Below are 17,642 nucleotides of genomic sequence, written 5' to 3'. Positions count from 1 at the left end.
CAAGGGACTCTCAAGTCTTCTCCAACACCACAGTTCAAAAGCATCAATTCTTCTGCACTTGGTTTTCTTTATGGTCCAACTCTCAAAACCATACATGACTACTGGAAAAACCATAGCTTTGACTAGACAGACCTTTGTTGGCAAAGTAATGTCTCTGCTTTTTAATATGCTGTCTAGCTTGGTCATAGCTTTTCTTCCAAGGAGTAAGCATCTTTTAATTTCATGGCTGCAGTCACCATTTGCAGTGATTTTGGAGCCCATGAAAATAGTCTCTCACTGTTTCCATTGTTTCCCCAACTGTTTGCCATGAAGTGATACGACCGGATCCCATGATCTTAGTCTTCTGAATGTTGAGTTTTAAGCCAGCTTTTTCTCTCTCCTCTTTCACTTTCATCAAGAGGCTCTTTTAGTTCCTCTTTGCTTTCTGCCAAAAGGGTGGTGTCATCTGAATATTTGAGGTTACTGGTATTTCTCCTGGCAGTCTTGAATCCAGCGTGTGCTTCATCCAGCTAGCATTTCACACGATGTACCCTGCACAGAAGTTAAATAAGCAGGGTGACAATATACAGCCTCGATGTACTCCTTTTTCAATTTGGAACCAGTCAGTTGTTCCTTGTCCAGTTCTAACTGTTACTTCTTGACCTGCATACAGATTTCTCAGGAGGCAGGTAAGGTGATCTGGTATTCCCATCTCTTTGAGAATTTTTCCACAGTTTGCTGTGATCCACACAGTCAAAGGCTTTGGTGAAGTCAATAGAGCCAAAGTAGATGTTTTTCTGGAACTCTCTCTCTTTCTCCATGATCCAGCGTATGTTGGCAATTTGATCTCTGGTGCCTCTGCCTTTTCTAAAACCTGCTTGAACATCTGGAAGTTCACGGTTCACGTACTATTGAAGCCTGGCTTGGAGAACTTTGAGCATTACTTCGCTAGCATGTGAGCTGAGTGCAATTGTGTGGAAGTCTGAACATTCTTTGGCATCGCCTTCCTTTGGGATTGGGATGAAGACTGACCTTTTCCAGTCCTGTGGCACTGAACCTACTTCTCTCCATTTATAATGCCTATGCTCTGTACACCAAGGGCAACCAAACTTTCTCAGTTTACAGAATACTGAGTACCTCAGCCATTTCTCATGACACCTCTGGCCCCACCATGCTCCCCAAAAATCTAACAGTCCTGCTTTTTCAATAGTTAACTTAATAATAGTCTGCTATTTCAGAGATGTCACTGTGATCCCCTCAATGATGTAAAGTGTCTTGCAGTGCCATCAAGTCCACCATAGATCCCCAGAGCACCCCAGCACATATACTTTGTATCTGCAGCTTTTCATCAAAAATATTAATTACAAATATACCATTAGATCACTTGTCATGAAACAAGTGACTTTGAAAGTATATATACCCACACTTGATGAAATGGATTTTAAATTCATATATACTTATGATACTTATAATACAAAAACTACTTACACTGATGTTTGAGACTGGACAATCCTTTTTGGCAAATTTAAATGCAAAATATGACACTTGAAATATATCAGGTCTCCGCTCTGGATCTGGTTCAAGCATGAACCCTGCAAGAATAAATCAAAATGTTAAGAAGTTTCATTGAACACAGAAGCAATTAGAGGCACATTAAAAAGATATCTACTTCCATTCTACGATTAGTGATGCTTCCAGTAAACTTTGGGAATGTTTATAGAAAATACGAAACTTATTTTATACATTATCCCAAGCTAACAATAAATGAGTCCTAGGACAGGTCGGTACTGAAAGCATGAATTACAAATATGAATATTCTTCTGAGACTCCGGCACAAAACAAAATGTGAGTTTAGTCAGCACTGGGGAATTATTCAAGAAAATTTCTGGACTATAGTAGGGGTCCTTATTTTCACTATTATCTAAAATAATCTTTATGCATCTACTAATATTTTTAGATATCTATTAATTTTTAAGGGCTTCTGAATTATGAAGAGAAGACTAAACTGTATGCATTACAATCTATTTAACAAAGTAGTACAGGGAAGTAGAACAGGATTGGCACTATAGTATTCTTAAAACACGTTTTCTTCCCACACTGATGACAGCAATATTCATCATAGTTCTGTATTTCAATATGCTATCCACAACACATTTAGAAATCCAAGCAAAGTTTTATGGTTCTATTATGAACAGTTTTCACACCAATCCTACAGCACTGCTTGAAAGGCCTGACCTTTTTTCTAACCAAATTGGCCACTACATTTCTTGAACTACTTGTTAAATTACAGTTTCACAAGAAGGCCGACATTTATAATCCATCCTATACATGAAAAAACCATATTTTGTTATGGCATTCTTCATGTTCTAACTCTGCTTCATTGATTAAATTCTTATCATGTTCAAGTCATTTTTAAACCTATTTGCGATGTAAAATTTACAGCATTAATTTGACAATATTCTGAAATTTGCTAACAAAATTATGTTCAGAGATAAAAGTATATAAATAACTACCTTAATATTACAAATCAAAATTAAATCCTCCTTTAAATCATAAGTAACATTACAAATCAAAATTAAATCCTCCTTTCAATCATAAGTAATATTTGAACAAATAATGTGTAATACATCTCCGACAGCATGATAAGTTAACTTGGTTAAAAATATGGTTGTATGGCAAGTGACGCTAAGCACAAACAATTTATTTGGCAGATTTTGAACTCAGTTTTATTATATTCTGCATGTCACCTGGTTTTGTACACTTTAAAAGGCTAATATATACCACTTAAAAATTGATATTTTATTATTTTATCATCTGTTAGGATGAAATAACTCAAAACATTTAATTCTATTATTTATTAGTTGATGTTCAACCTCATTCCAGAAAAGATCTGAAAAATCTACAAGGTTTATTTTATCCTCCAAAATCATATTTTATCTTGATAGAAACAGGCATTGTTTTAGAAGCAACAACAGCACATGATATGGGAACACATTTATTCTTATCGATGTTAATTTGTAAAAATGAAACAAATCACAAGAAACTTTTAAAATTTATAAACTTAAAACTTTCCTATCCTAACAATTCAGTTTATTTGGCCTTTAAAATCATATTTCAATAGTAGCTAATTATAAATATTTTCCTATAGAGGACTTGAAGTGCATTAAAAACTATAATTCTTTTTTAATATATGAGAAAATTAAGACTAATGAAAAAGTAATGGCTGAAAGGAAAAAAAAAAGAGGGATAATGCTGTCAGTAAAGAAATTACATATGTTTGGTCCTATAAATGCAGGGCCAAAACTGGAAAAATTTAGCTCTCTAGCTGTCAACACAGATAGGGCAACATGATCCATTATATGAATGGCAATATTCTTAAAAAAAAAAAAAAAAAAAACAGGTGCTAAGAAAAAGCACCATTCTTAATATTGAAAGCAAAGAACAAATTCTCCTTTGAGTCTTTCTAAAGATGGTTCACACTGAGTGAACGATATCCCTAAGAAACTACAATGAGTGACACACAGTCAGGTCTTACACCCGCCTTCGTGCAGAGCAGTGACATAACAACAAAATGCAGTTCAGGAGAAGAAATTCTACAAGAGTAGAGAACAGTGAGGGTAGAAAAATACACTTCCCTGGCATGGCATAATCTTGGCAAAGGTTTTTTGAGTATCTAAAGAGGACTGGCAATCCTTTAGGCAACCCTATATTTTTTTCTTTTACAGTAGATGAGAAGCATTGAAGAGAAACAAATAAATTTGAGCTTTTATGTTTTCTAACCAATATCTGTATAGGTAACTCTCTCTCTCAAGTTAAGCATAGCACATCTCCTTATGATTAAGTAACCAGACTGTCAGTGAATTGACATCATCTTACAAGCAAACAAAAGGACCTCTAACTCCCTTAGCTCATGTTTTCATGTTGGAATACATTTTCTGGAGGCTGTTTAGTTTGTCTGTTGTTGTTGTTGCTTACTCGCCAAGTTGTGTCCAACTCTTCTGCAATCCCATGGACTACAGCCCACCTATAGACAGAATGTGGCCCACTGGAGAAGGGAATGGCAAACCACTTCAGTATACTTGCCTTGAGAACCCCATGAACAATATCAAAAGGCAAAATGATAGGATACCGAATGAGGAATTCCCCAGGTCAGTAGGTGCCCAGTATGCTACTGGAGATCAGTGGAGAAGTAACTCCAGAACGAATGAAGGGATGGAGCCAAAGTGAAACAAATAACCAATTGTGGATGTGACTGGTGATAGAAGCAAGGTCCGATGCTGTAAAGAGCAATATTGCATAGGAACCTGGAATGTTAGGTCCATGAATCAAGGCAAACTGGAAGTGGTCAAACGGGAGATGGCAAGAGTGAACATAGACATTCTAGGAATCAGGAACTAAAATGGACTGGAATGGGTGAATTTAACTCGGATGACCATTATATCTACTACTGTGGGCAGGAATCCCTTAGAAGAAATGGAGTAGCCATCATGGTCAACAAAAGAGTCCGAAATGCAGTACTTGGATGCAATCTTAAAAACAACAGAATGATGTCTGTTCGTTTCCAAGGCAAACCATTCAATATTACAGTAATTCAGGCCTATGCCCCAACCAGTAACGCTGAAAAAGCTGAAGTTGAATGGTTCTATGAAGACCTACAAGACCTTTTAGAACTAACACCCAAAAAAGATGTCCTTTTCATTATAAGGGACTGGAATGCAAAAGTAGGAAGACAAGAAACCCTGGAGGAACAGGCAAATTTGGCCTTGGAGCACGGAATGAAGCAGGGCAAAGGCTAATAGAGTTTTGCCATGAGAACGCACTGGTCATAGCAAACACCCTCTTCCAACAACACAAGAGAAGACTCTACACATGGACATCACCAGATGGTCAACACCGAAATCAGATTGATTATATTCTTTGCAGCCAAAGATGGAGAAGCTCTATACAGTTAGCAAAAACAAGACCAGGAGCTGACTGTGGCTCAGATCATAAACTCCTTATTGCCAAATTCAGACTGAAATTGAAGAAAGTAGGGAAAGCCACTAGACCATTCAGATATGACCTCAATCAAATCCCTTATGATTATACAGTGGAAGTAAGAAATAGATTTAAGGGTCTAGATCTGATAGATAGAGTGCCTGATGAACTCTGGACGGAAGTTCGTGACATTGTACAGGGACCAAGACCATCCCCATGGAAAAGAAATGCAAAAAAGCAAAATGGCTGTCTGAGGAGGCCTTACAAATAGCTGTGAAAAGACGAGAAGCGAAAAGCAAAGGAGAAAAGGAAAGATATAAGCATCTGAATGCAGAGTTCCAAAGAATAGCAAGGAGAGATAAGAAAGCTTTCCTCAGCCATCAATGCAAAGAAATAGAGGAAAACAACAGAATAGGAAAAACAAGAGATCTTTTCAAGAAAATTAGAGATATCAAGGGAACATTTCATGCAAAGATGGGCTCGATAAAGGACAGAAATGGTATGGACCTAACAGAAGCAGAAGATATTAAGAGGTGGCAAGAATACACAGAAGAACTGTACAAAAAAGAGCTTCACAACAAAGATAATCACGATGGCATGATCACTCACCTGGAGCCAGACATCTTGGAATGTGAAGTCAAGTGGGCCTTAGAAAGCATCACTACGAACAAAGCTAGTGAAGGTGATGGAATTCCAATTGAGCTATTTCAAATCCTGAAAAATGATGCTGTGAAAGTGCTGCACTCAATATGCCAGCAGATTTGGAAAACTCAGCAGTGGCCACAGGACTGGAAAAGGTCAGTCTTCATTCCAATCCCAAAGAAAGGCAATGCCAAAGAATGCTCAAACTACTGCACAATTCTACTCATCTCACATGCTAGTAAAGTCATGCCCAAAATTCTCCAAACCAGGCTTCAGCAGTATGTGAACCGTGAACTTCCAGATGTTCAAGCAGGTTTTAGAAAAGGCAGAGGCACCAGAGATCAAATTGCCAACATCCGCTAGATCATGGAGAAAGCAAGAGAGTTCCAGAAAAACACCTATTTCTGCTTCATTGACTATGCCAAAGCCTTTGATGGATCACAATAAACTGTGGAACATTCTGAAAGAGATGGGAATACCAGACCACCTGACCAGCCTCTTGAGAAACTTGTATGCAGGTCAGGAAGCAACAGTCAGAACTGGACATGGAACAACAGACTGGTTCCAAATAGGAAAAGGAGTACGTCAAGGTTGTATATTGTCACCCTGCTTATTTAACTTATGTGAAGAGTACATCATGAGGAATGCTGGGCTGGAAGAAGCACAAGCTGGAATCAAGATTGTCGGGAGAAATATCAATAACCTCAGATATGCAGATGACACCACCCTTATGGCAGAAAGTGAAGAGGAACTCAAAAGCCTCTTGATGAAAGTGAAAGAGGAGAGTGAAAAGGTTGGCTTGAAGCTCAACATTCAGAAAAACAAAGATCATGGCATCTGGTCCCATCACTTCATGGGAAATAGATGGGGAAACAGTGGAAACAGTGTCAGACTTTATTTTTGGGGGCTCCAAAATCACTGCAGATGCTGATTGCAGCCATGAAATTAAAAGATGGTTACTCCTTGGAAGGAAAGTTATGACCAACCTTGATAGCATATTAAAAAGCAGAGACATTACTTTGCCAACCAAGGTCCGTCTGGTCAAGGCTATGGTTTTTTCCGTGGTCATGTATGGATGTGAGAGTTGGACTGTGAAGAAAGCTGATTGCTGAAGAATTGAACTGTGGTGCTGGAGAAGACTCTTGAGAGTTCCTTGGACTGCAAGGAGATCCAACCAGTCCATTCTAAAGGAGATCAGTCCTGGGTGTTCATTGGAAGGACTGATGCTAAAGCTGAAACTCCAATACTTTGGCCACCTCATGCATCGAGTTGACTCACTGGAAAAGAGTCTGATGCTAGATTGGGGGTGGGAGGAGACGGGGACGACAGAGAATGAGATGGCTGGATGGCATCACCGACTTGATGGACATGAGTTTGAGTGAACTCCGGGAGTTGGTGATGGACAGGGAGGCCTGGCGTGCTGTGATTCAAGGGGTCACAAAGAGTCGGACACGACTGAGCGACTGAACTGAAACTGAACTGATAGTCCATGGGACTGTCCAGGCAAAAATGCTGGAGTAGGTTGCCACTTCCTTCTCCAGGGGATCTTCCTGACCCAGGGATTGAACCCAGGTCACCTGTTTGGCCGGTGGATTCTTTACTCTCTGAGCCACTACGGAAGCCGTCCCTGGTAACAAAAAGGTTGGGACTGCTGGATTAATGAATACACACGTCTAGTTGATCTAAAAGTGAATCAAGTTACTAAGTTTTTTAAAAAAGACAAAGAAGCTAGAATACACCCCTGTTTACCCAACTTAAAATGGTCATGTGAGTCACCACAAGACCACTCCCACTAACTTTGCTTCTACTGCAAATATAAAACCCACTTTTAAAAAGTATACATGTATGTGTGTGTTAGTCGCTCAGTCATGTCCAACTCTCCGTGACACCACAGACTGTTTAGTTTGTCTGTTGTTGTTGTTGCTGTTTACTCGTTCCTCTGTCCACGGGATTTCCTGGGCAAGAATACTGGAGTGGGTTGCCATTTTCTCCTCCAAGGGATCTTCCTGACCCTGGGATAGAACTTGCATCTCCTGTGTCTTCTCGCATTGACAGGCAGATTCTTTATCACTAAGCCACCTGGGAAGCCCAACAGGTGTTGGTAGACTGTGGAAAAAAGGAAACCCTTGTGCAATGCTGGTGGGAACGTAAATTGGTACAGCCACTATGAAAAACAGTATGAAGGTATGTCAAAAATTTGAAAAAAGAACTATCATATAATCCATCAATCCTACTTCTGAGTATGTATCTGAAAGAAACAAAAACACTAACTCAAGTTCACTGCAGCATTGTTCACTGCAGCATTATTTACAACAGCCAAGACAAGAAAGCAACTTTAGTGTCCATCAATGGATGAATGGATATAGAAAATGTGAAGTGTGTGTGTGTATGTATATATACCAATGGAATATTATTCAGTCATTAAAAAAGAGAGAAAGAAATCTTGCCATTTGCAACATGAATAAACATGCTGCTGCTGCTGCTAAGTCACTTCAGTCGTGTCCGACTCTGTGTGACCCCATAGACGGCAGCCCACCAGGCTCCCCCGTCCCTGGGATTCTCCAGGCAAGAACACTGGAGTGGGTTGCCATTTCCTTCTCCAATGTGTCAAAGTGAAAAGTGAAAGTGAAGTCGCTCAGTCGTGTCCGACCCTTAGCGACCCCACGGACTGCAGCCTACCAGGCTCCTCCATCCATGGGATATTCTAGGCAATAAACATGAGGGTAGCATAATATGCTAAGCAAAATAAGTCAGTGCTGTGCTGTGCTTAGTCACTCAGTCGTGTCTGACTCTTTGCAACCCCATGGACAGTAGCCCACCAGGCTGCTCTGTCCATGGGATTCTCCAGGCAAGAATACTGGAGTGGGTTGCCATGCCCTCCTCCAGGGGAATCTTCCCAACCCAGGGATTGAACCCAGGTCTCCCACACTGTAGGCGGATTCTCTAACAACTGAGCCACCAGGGAAGTGGGTAGTCTATCCCTTACCCAGAGGATTTTCCTGACCCAGGAATCGAACCAGGGTCTCCTGCATTGCGGGCAGATTCTTTACCAGCTGAGCTACCTGGAAAGCCCAAGTCAGACAGAGAAGTTCATTATGTGAGTAACATAATGATTTTAGGTATATATGTATTATGAAATGGGTCACCACAGTAGATAATAGTAAATATCTATCACCTCACAGAATTAAAATTGTTTTCCCTTGGGATGAGAACTCTAAGATCTACTGTCTTCAGTTCAGTTCAGTTCAGTCGCTCAGTCGTCTCCGACTCTTTGCGACCCCATGAATCACAGCACCCCAGGCCTCCCTGTCCATCACCAACTCCCGGAGTTCACTCAAACTCATGTCCATCGAGTTGGTGATGCCATCCAGCCATCTCATTCTCTGTCGTCCCCGTCTCCTCCCACCCCCAATTCTTCCTAGCATCAGACTCTTTTCCAGTGAGTCAACTCGACACATAAGGTGGCCAAAGTATTGGAGTTTCAGCTTTAGCATCAGTCCTAGCAGCCTTGAAATATACAGTACACAGTACAGTATTTTTAACTATAGTCACATGCTGTATATTACATCCTCAGGACTTACTTTATAACTCAAAGTTTATACCTTTTGACCACCTTCATCTCTTTTGCCCATCTCCCACCTTTGGCAATCAGCAGACACTGCAAGATCCTCAATAAAATCTCAGTCCAATTGTGATAAAAACATTATACTTAACAACAAAACCATGCCACTGATATGGTGATTTATAACAAGGGCTTCAAAGAAAGGTTAAATTTCAATTGGCTAGAACACTCAACAGCCAAAGGAAATTCCTCAGTCTATTTTTTGAGCATTCCAATTAATCAGAGTTCTTTCATGCTTCTGATGCCCTAAATTTTGCAATGAAGGAAGAAAGAAACTGGTTAAGACAGAGCAGCTGATGGGTCTGATGTTTATTCATATATACTCAAAAGGTATACTTGCTCTTCAAAAAAAACATTCTGCAAAATGGCAAGCTAAAAATAACAAGGCTAATGGGGAAAAGAGAGTTGGGACAAACCACTGAAAACCTATACAGCTCAGTCACCGGAAGACTGACAAAAACATTAATTGGTATCTGAAAAGGTAACTTGGACTGCCCAGGCAGGTAGCTTATTTGGCTGAAAGCTGTCAGAAGGACAGAAAAATATATCAAAACAAGACTAAGAGGTTCTCCACCAATAAAGATAAAAGTGCAGTTCTGAGCCAGCAAGGATGCTATTCAGGAGGCCATCCATTAGCAGAGAGTCACACAAAAGCTGAGAGGTAGACCTCTCTGGGAAGGAAACCCCAGGTACAAGCACTCATGTTTAATATTCTCCAATTAGAGCTGAAAGTTCACGCTGGCAGTGAAGCAGCCAAGCTTAGGGCTATTTCCTTTGTCCTATAAGGTATAACACCACCTCCCCCACGCCATTACTCTGGTTCCCCTCACCTAGGAAAAACACTCTATGTGAAGCAGTATAATTTTTGTGTTCAGCTGACATAATCCTCTAATTTTCAACATGTATGGGCAAATCCACATTAAAGAAATGTGGATTTCTTTAAGGAAACAAAGAAGATTATGCTTTAAATAAGTTTGCCAAGTGAAGCAATATATATCCTTTTACGCTCCATTTTGATTGTTTTTCTTTTGGAGTGTTTGCTCTTTTTTTTTTAGTTACATGAGCCTCATAAATTACAAAACTTAAGTCAGTCACCAAATGTGTAACAAATCTTTTGCAGAAATTATACCAAGTGCATATTCAAGAAATTAAGTTACAGTATCTGTCAAAAAGGAAGAAAAAACTCTTTAAAAGAGACTATAAGAAAAACTGAGGCATTCTTTTGGAATGAACAGTCCACAGGATTACTCCTTCTGATTATTACACTTTAGGTTGCTTTCTGATTTTATAATCAACAAGGAATAAACAGTAAAAAACATGGCAAATAAACCACAATTTTAAATTGGAAATAGTCTGATCTAAAGAAGAAACAGATCAGGTTATTTTGATTTCAAAAGTACAAAGACTGAATAATGAAATGTTATCCTGGAAAGTTTTTCCAGAAATTCCAGTTTCTTTAATTACATAATCTCTGTGTTCTATAAAAGCTTATCTAGAGCTTAAAAACATCCATATGCTAATCAGTAATTAGTCTACTTTCACTCCTATAAAAGTCTTACAAACACCTTTTTTTAAAGATTTTTTTTTATGTAGATAAATTTTAAAGTCTTTATTGAATTTGTTACAATATTGCTTCTGTTTTATGTTTTTATGTTTTGGTTTTATGGCCATGAGGTATGTGGAATCCTAGCTCCCCAACCAGAGGTCAAACCAGCACCCTCTGCATTGGAAGGCAAAGTCTCAACCACTGGACCACCAAGGAAGTCCCTGAACATCCTTTTAAATGTATTTCTTGACTATAGTAGTTTCACAAAATTATAATAACATGAAATTAAAAGACTAGTTGAACGGAAATAGCAGGCCCTACGTATAGTACCTTACAATTCTTTTCATAAATTGTCCAAGTACTTACTTATTAAGCAATGTATGTTATGGGAGTAACGAGAGTTGTCTGGGATGGTAAAGCTGCCGTCACAGATGGCAACCTGGCTCTCACCAAAAGGAAGAGTGAAGAAACAAAGTTTATACAGTAAACATCCCAGGGCCTAGAAAACAAAGAAGCATGAATATCATCAGAACTCAAGTATCAACTTAATCACAAGAGCAAAAAAAAAAAACAAGCCGCAAATGAATAACTATTTTATTTAAAAAACAAAAGCCTAATGTTTCTATATTGGCTCAATCTTTTCACAAATTACAACTTAAATTAATGCATGTGGCTAGATGGCTGAACTCATGCTCTCATAGAACACTAGATCAAGAATGACAGAACTAAAATTAGAAGTGATTGCTTCCCTTTGGGAGAAAAATTACATTTTTATTTCTTTCACAAAGAAAATACATATTTAGTACACAACTAGCATGTAACAACCAACAAAGCAAGCACAAAATTCCTTGTAGCAGAATATTTTAAAAATTCACTATAAAACCCATTTTAAAATTCCAGGTTTCAAACAGGAGTTAGCCAGCATAGTTAAATTTATCAGACACCCATCAACACTGATTATTCACTGAACACATGTCATTATTTCACAGTATAAAAATTAGTTCTCTACTTCTAAACATAATCCTACAATTTTCATTCTACGTTATACTAGTCATATTTGTACCCGAGTAATCTATATAAAATTCAGAAAGAAAAGGCTCTGTCTGTTTTGCTTGTATGGATTCATAGACATCACAGTGCCAATAAATCTACTTTCTGATAATGAATGCAAAACACTCTAAGACACAAATTGTTTCTGAAAACACTCTAAGACACAAATTGTGTACTGAAAAAGTAGTATAGGAAATGTTTAGCTAAACTGCCAACAGCTCAAATCTGAGACGTGGTAATAAAATATGATCTTCTGCTCAAGAAATCATTATGCTGTCACAAGAAGTGTTGCCTACAAAGCGTTATGAGTGTAAGGGACAATTCTAACTCTAAATTGATTACATAAAATTATCCAGTAGTCACTATACAGTTACATCAGCAATAATTGAAATCTGGCCTATGTAAACATTAGCAACATCAGCTTTCTTTTGTTAGCTTTTTCTTCACACAGCAACCTGGCAAGCCAGTTAACAAATACACTAGTTTTAAAACTGCTACAAAGATCACAAAATACAGAATTACCTGAGTTCAACAGTATTAATTTACAAAAGATTATTTTCAATATTACAACAGCCCTTTAATGAAAAAAGTTTAAAGACTCTAGAAATTTCAATATATTAGTTCAAAAACTTTACTAGATTACTTACTATGTGACTAACAAAACTACAAAGATTCTGAATGGAAGTAATGAGTTCAATGTGGCTTTAAAAAATTTACAATGGATTTCTAAGGAAAATATTTTCAGCTTCTATACTGCAAATTGAGCATATGGCTTCCTTAACAGCATTAAAAAAATGACTATTAATGGTGTAATATCTGCATTAAATTACACCATTCTTCTGCCCAGATGACAGTGAGGCAAAGGAGATCTGCCTTTTAGCCAGTTTTATCTTGTCAACCTTCAGTAATGTGTCTTTTGTTAGAGTATATGTTGTGGGAGTTCCCAGGTAACAATTTTAGATAGCAATGCCAGTGTACTTCAAAAACATTAATCTAAAATACTCTGCTTCACACAGTGTAAACACAAGGAAGTGTCCTAATTTTTTTCACACCAAAGGCATTTCCCTCTTTTTCCATTTGATACAATGAGAACTGTTCAGGAAACAGGAGGGAATGAATGACCTCATTTTGAGGGTTGAGCATCACCATCTTCCATTTTCCCCAAAAAAAGCTAACATGAAGCATCTCTCACTGAATTTCCTATTGGTCAATAAAATCAGCATCCTAGTTCTCAGGATAAAAATAACCTACAATAGAAATTTCAAAGTAAAAAATAAATTTCTCCAAAATACATATACTAAATGAATACTTTAAACTCAATATCATAACTCTCTAAATACTGTTCTGAAATAAGATCAAAATATAGCTCTTAACTGATATAAACTGATTTTTTTTCCCAGATATTCTCAAATTCACACCGAAAATGTTGTAGGCATTTCATCTGAGCTATGACAAGCATAAAAATGGTATCATGGAAATTAAAACTCTATCTCTGTCAAGCATATACATTCTGTTTTCTGATAATTTTTCTGGCTTCTTTTTTATCTTTGAGTAACTATTTGTCATCCCACAGCTATATCCAGTTACCCATTATAGAAATGCTACTCCATATAACTAACCTGTAAATGGAGTAAATTTTAAACTTGTTGCTGTTTAGTTGCTAAATTATGTCCAACTCTTTTGCGACCCCATGGATTGCAGCCCTCCAGGGTCCTTTGTCTATGGGATTTCCCAGGCAAGAATATGGGAGTGGGTTGCCATTTCCTTCTCCAGTGGAGCTTCCCTGACCCAGGGATCAAATTCATGTCTCCTGCATTAGCAGACGTACTCTTTACCACTGAGCCACCCATCACTGACAATTTAGCCATCCTGGCACAAATTCTAAGGCTGGGGAAAAACAAACGACAAAGAAAGACTCCCTCCTCTTTGTTAAGACATTGGGTAACAAACATGTTCTTAAAAGACTTTTTTTTAATCAACCCTTGATGATTTCAAAACAGTAGTCAAGGTATAAGTCTGTTATTTCCTTGGCTGTTGAAATACTCTTTTAGGTAATGTGGGTTTCAACACCAGTCACAAAATTAGGCCAGGAAAAGACTTCCACAATCACCTCCTCTAATTAATACCTCCATTTTATAAATTAAGATTCAATTGAGTTTGTTTTCTACATTATACTACAAGCCATTTAATGAATCAAATGTCAATGCTGAGAAAAGCCAACTGAATTTGAGTCATACAAGCTGGGGATCTGTAAGCAGGAGAAAATTAACTAAATCAAACCTATTTGTGGTTTCATTAAATTACATATATGGTTAAAAATTCAACTACCATAAGATTTAAGAACCACTGATGAAAAAGTGTATAATATGTAGACAGAGGGAAAAATATCGTAGATACTCTTTTTTTATTACCTTGCAAGAATATTTCCCAATCTCTAAAAATTCTGGTCAGGAGAGGAGCACCAAAAAGATACTCATTTGGTTTCACCTGTTCTGCTTGACTGCTTTCTAAATATTATACTTTAAAATGAAACCAAATGACTTTTCTTGTAAACTCTAGAAATACTTCTGAATGTTTTTCCTCAATTCCTAATATGGCCACTGGTGGCAGATATGGCTGAATGCTTGTTAAATTTAAATGAATTCACATTTAAAATAGTTTCCTGCTAGTTTAAATATAGACAAAACACATTTTACTTATGAAATAACCTCTAACATAAAGTTCAACTCTATAGAAACATGTTGTGTGTGTTAGTTACTCAGTCGTGTCCAATTCTTTGAGACCCCCTGGACTGTAGCCCCCCAGGGTTCTCCATCCATGGAATTCTCCAGGCAAGAACACTGGAGTGGGTTGCCATTTCCTTCTCCAGGGGATCTTCCTGACCCAGGGATCAAACCTGTGTCTTCTGCACTGCAGGCAGATTCTTTACCATCTGAGCCACCAGGGAAGTCATAGAAACATGTTATACCTCAATAATTCAATCTAGATATAGATGCTAAAGAACCTCAATATACAGAGGTTAGTCAATGGTATGTTTATAATTTTTAAAAAATTTTACTCATGTTAGTTTCCACTAAAAAGATCCTAAAATACTTGAGAAGATTATAAGCATAACCAGTTAAGAGTTATGGCCAGCTTTTTCAAAACTGCACTCAAATCAAAAAAATTTTAACAATCATATAATCTAAATTCTAAAAAATACTGTAGTAAAAAGTTACATTATGTGGAAACTGTTTACTTGCTTTTTTATACCTAAGTTTTCCATCTCCAGATCAAGAAGATATGTGCTAATATTTTTCTTCTGCTATTAATAAGCTTTACTGTCCACCACTCTCTTCTACTTATTAGGAAATAACCTTATGGAGGACAGGGGGAAGATAATCAACTGAACTCAGATTTTGTTAATTTGGTTAGTGAAAATGTCAGCCTTTCTTGGCCTTACCCAGATATCAGCCTTGGTGGTGATAGGCTTCCCTCCATAAAGGTTGATCATTTCAGGGGCTCTGTATGACAGAGTTGTATACCTGGCAGTAAATAAGTAAAATGGAGTGGAGATATAAAAAAAAAGACATACTACATTGTTTCTACATAAAATACTACAAAAACTTTTAGGTTCAATAACATTATAGAGAAATAATAATATTTTAAAAGCTCATTAAAAGCCCATCAAGGATTAAACATTACAAAGCATTATACACGTTTTTATTCAACAAGTGCATCTTTAATAATAAACACAATTTTTAATAGAAAAAATTAAATAAAGACAATGTACTGGAAACATGGTTTTCCTTGAATTTCTTAAATGAAATAATACAATTTAACTAAAAATATCCTTATCAAAATATTTTAGTCTACTAATTTAAAAGTAAAACTTCCATCCTCTCAAAAAATTAATTTATATGTTTATTAAGGAGTTTGTTTTTATGAATCCTAACATAATTCCTTACACATGGTAGTAAATCTCAAGGTTTGTTTTTATAATTATTCTTTTAAAAGTAATCTAGTTGTCATAATTATTATTAATTACATTAAGTACACTTCCAAAACAGCATAAGTAGTTTGGAATTAAAAGATACGGTGAATAAATATTTATAAGTATAAAAAACTCCAAATCCACTATGAACAGAATAAAGTATTGCTCAATTTCATGGGAGAAATTATTAGAAATCAAAGGAATTCCTATATTATGGCATAATTTAAGATTCACTTTAAGTGTTTTTATGGTTTATTTTACATGAAGTATTTTAAAACTCAATATTCTACCATCTTATTTTTTTCAAATCACCCTGTGATAACATTCTGAATGATACTACTACAGAGGAGTGATCTAAGAAACCAAAATATAAACTACATAAGGACAGGCCTTTCTTTTTGTTCACTGCTATACTGTAGCGTCAACAACAGTGTCCAATATGTTGTATGCCCTGTTAACTGAATAAACAATTAGACCATTAATTCCTGTGAGCCCCTAAATACAAGAACCCATGAGCTTATTACGTTCATCACTAGTGTACAATTCTGCTAAACTTTAGCTATACTTCAGATCTTAACAGCAAAAAATTAAACTTTCAGCAAGCCAAAGATGCTTGAGTAGAATTCTGTAACAGTCATTATATATCACAACGAAGTAACTTTTAAAATTATATGTATATACATATACCCACAAGAAGCCAATTCAATAATTCATTATTCTGGTGTTCTTCGGGATGTTTATAAGTTTACTAAGGAGTCTGTTTTTATAGAGTCTTAACATAACCATCACAGGCTGTTCCTGAGTAGAAATACACAAGTCTAGAAAACCACAGTTTTATACAAATGGACCAGAGTAGATCAGCTCTATTTGAGCCTATTTCAAAATACATGTCACAGTTCAAACAAAAGCTCATAGGTAGCCTTAAACAACTGAGAATCTGTGAGGAAGTGAAGAAAAGTAACTTAGAAAAAGGGAGCTACTTAGAAATTCCTATTCTGACAGATCTTTCTGCATTCTGCATCATTTTATTAAGATGATCAAAGATTTACAAACAGTACTATTTTCTAAAACTAGAAAACAGAAAAGTCAGGGAAAAGTCCTTACAATACTCTAGCAACCATGGAAAACACAAGGTTAAGAAAACATAAGGCAGATATGATTTATATTTCTACCAAAGAGTTCTCCAAAACAGTATTATAAAATAATAAGTTTTCCAGTTTTCAATGCAATAATATCAACTTAATAGTAAATACGAGGTCAAAGTTTAAATATTATTAACAAGCACAAATCCTCACTCAGTATCAATAAACACAAAGATGTTTAATTGGACTCAATAATAACTTCAGACTCCCTTTAATGATTCCACTAATTACTACAGCTTACTTAACAAACTTGTTAAATTTGATTAATTTGTTTACAATGTAGATGAAAATTTTTCTTCCATGGTAAAATGTATTTCCTATTGAACTAGATGAGACGTAAACTAATCAATTATATCACACAGAAATATCTTAAAGAGATCTATTAATGGAATACCTAAAGTTTAAGCTAGCAGAGCTGGTCACAGACTCAAGTTCACTAAAATTCTCATGAGACAAAACAAAATTAACACTTACTTTTTAATTTCTTCTTCTACTGTATTAACTCCATCTTTTTGAGGATTAAGAAATTTATTTGTGGCACTGCCAAAGTCACAAAGTACATAGTTTCCACCATCATTCAACAAAATATTTTCTACCTTCAGAAAAGAAAATCAATAATTAGTAGTACTTTCAAAGTGAAAAATGTCTTTTTACAACACTGTTTTGACACAATAAACACCAAAGGACTTGTTTTATACACATACACACACC

At 36.6% G+C, this 17,642-nt stretch overlaps 1 protein-coding gene across 2 annotated transcripts in view; it reads right to left on the bottom strand.

The window, feature by feature from the left end:
- The window catches only part of BMP2K (BMP2 inducible kinase), a 122,307-nt gene that overhangs the window by 39,985 nt on the left and 64,680 nt on the right, over nucleotides 1-17,642 (bottom strand). For both annotated transcript variants that reach the window (XM_088836415.1, XM_088836416.1), the window contains exons 5-8: nucleotides 17,406-17,527; nucleotides 15,259-15,340; nucleotides 11,133-11,265; nucleotides 1,468-1,571 (exon numbers count right to left, since the gene is read on the bottom strand). In XM_088836415.1, coding sequence (XP_088692541.1) covers nucleotides 1,468-1,571; nucleotides 11,133-11,265; nucleotides 15,259-15,340; nucleotides 17,406-17,527 — 441 coding nt within the window. The remainder of the gene's footprint in view (nucleotides 1-1,467; nucleotides 1,572-11,132; nucleotides 11,266-15,258; nucleotides 15,341-17,405; nucleotides 17,528-17,642) is intronic.

The sequence above is a fragment of the Moschus berezovskii genome, chromosome 5 (genome assembly GCF_049115385.1).
Source record: "Moschus berezovskii isolate FMDL1 chromosome 5, NW_MosBer_1.0, whole genome shotgun sequence".
Taxonomy (NCBI): Eukaryota; Metazoa; Chordata; class Mammalia; order Artiodactyla; family Moschidae; genus Moschus; species Moschus berezovskii.
Note: the sequence above shows the minus strand (reverse complement) of the source record. Positions and strands in the feature narration are given on the sequence as shown.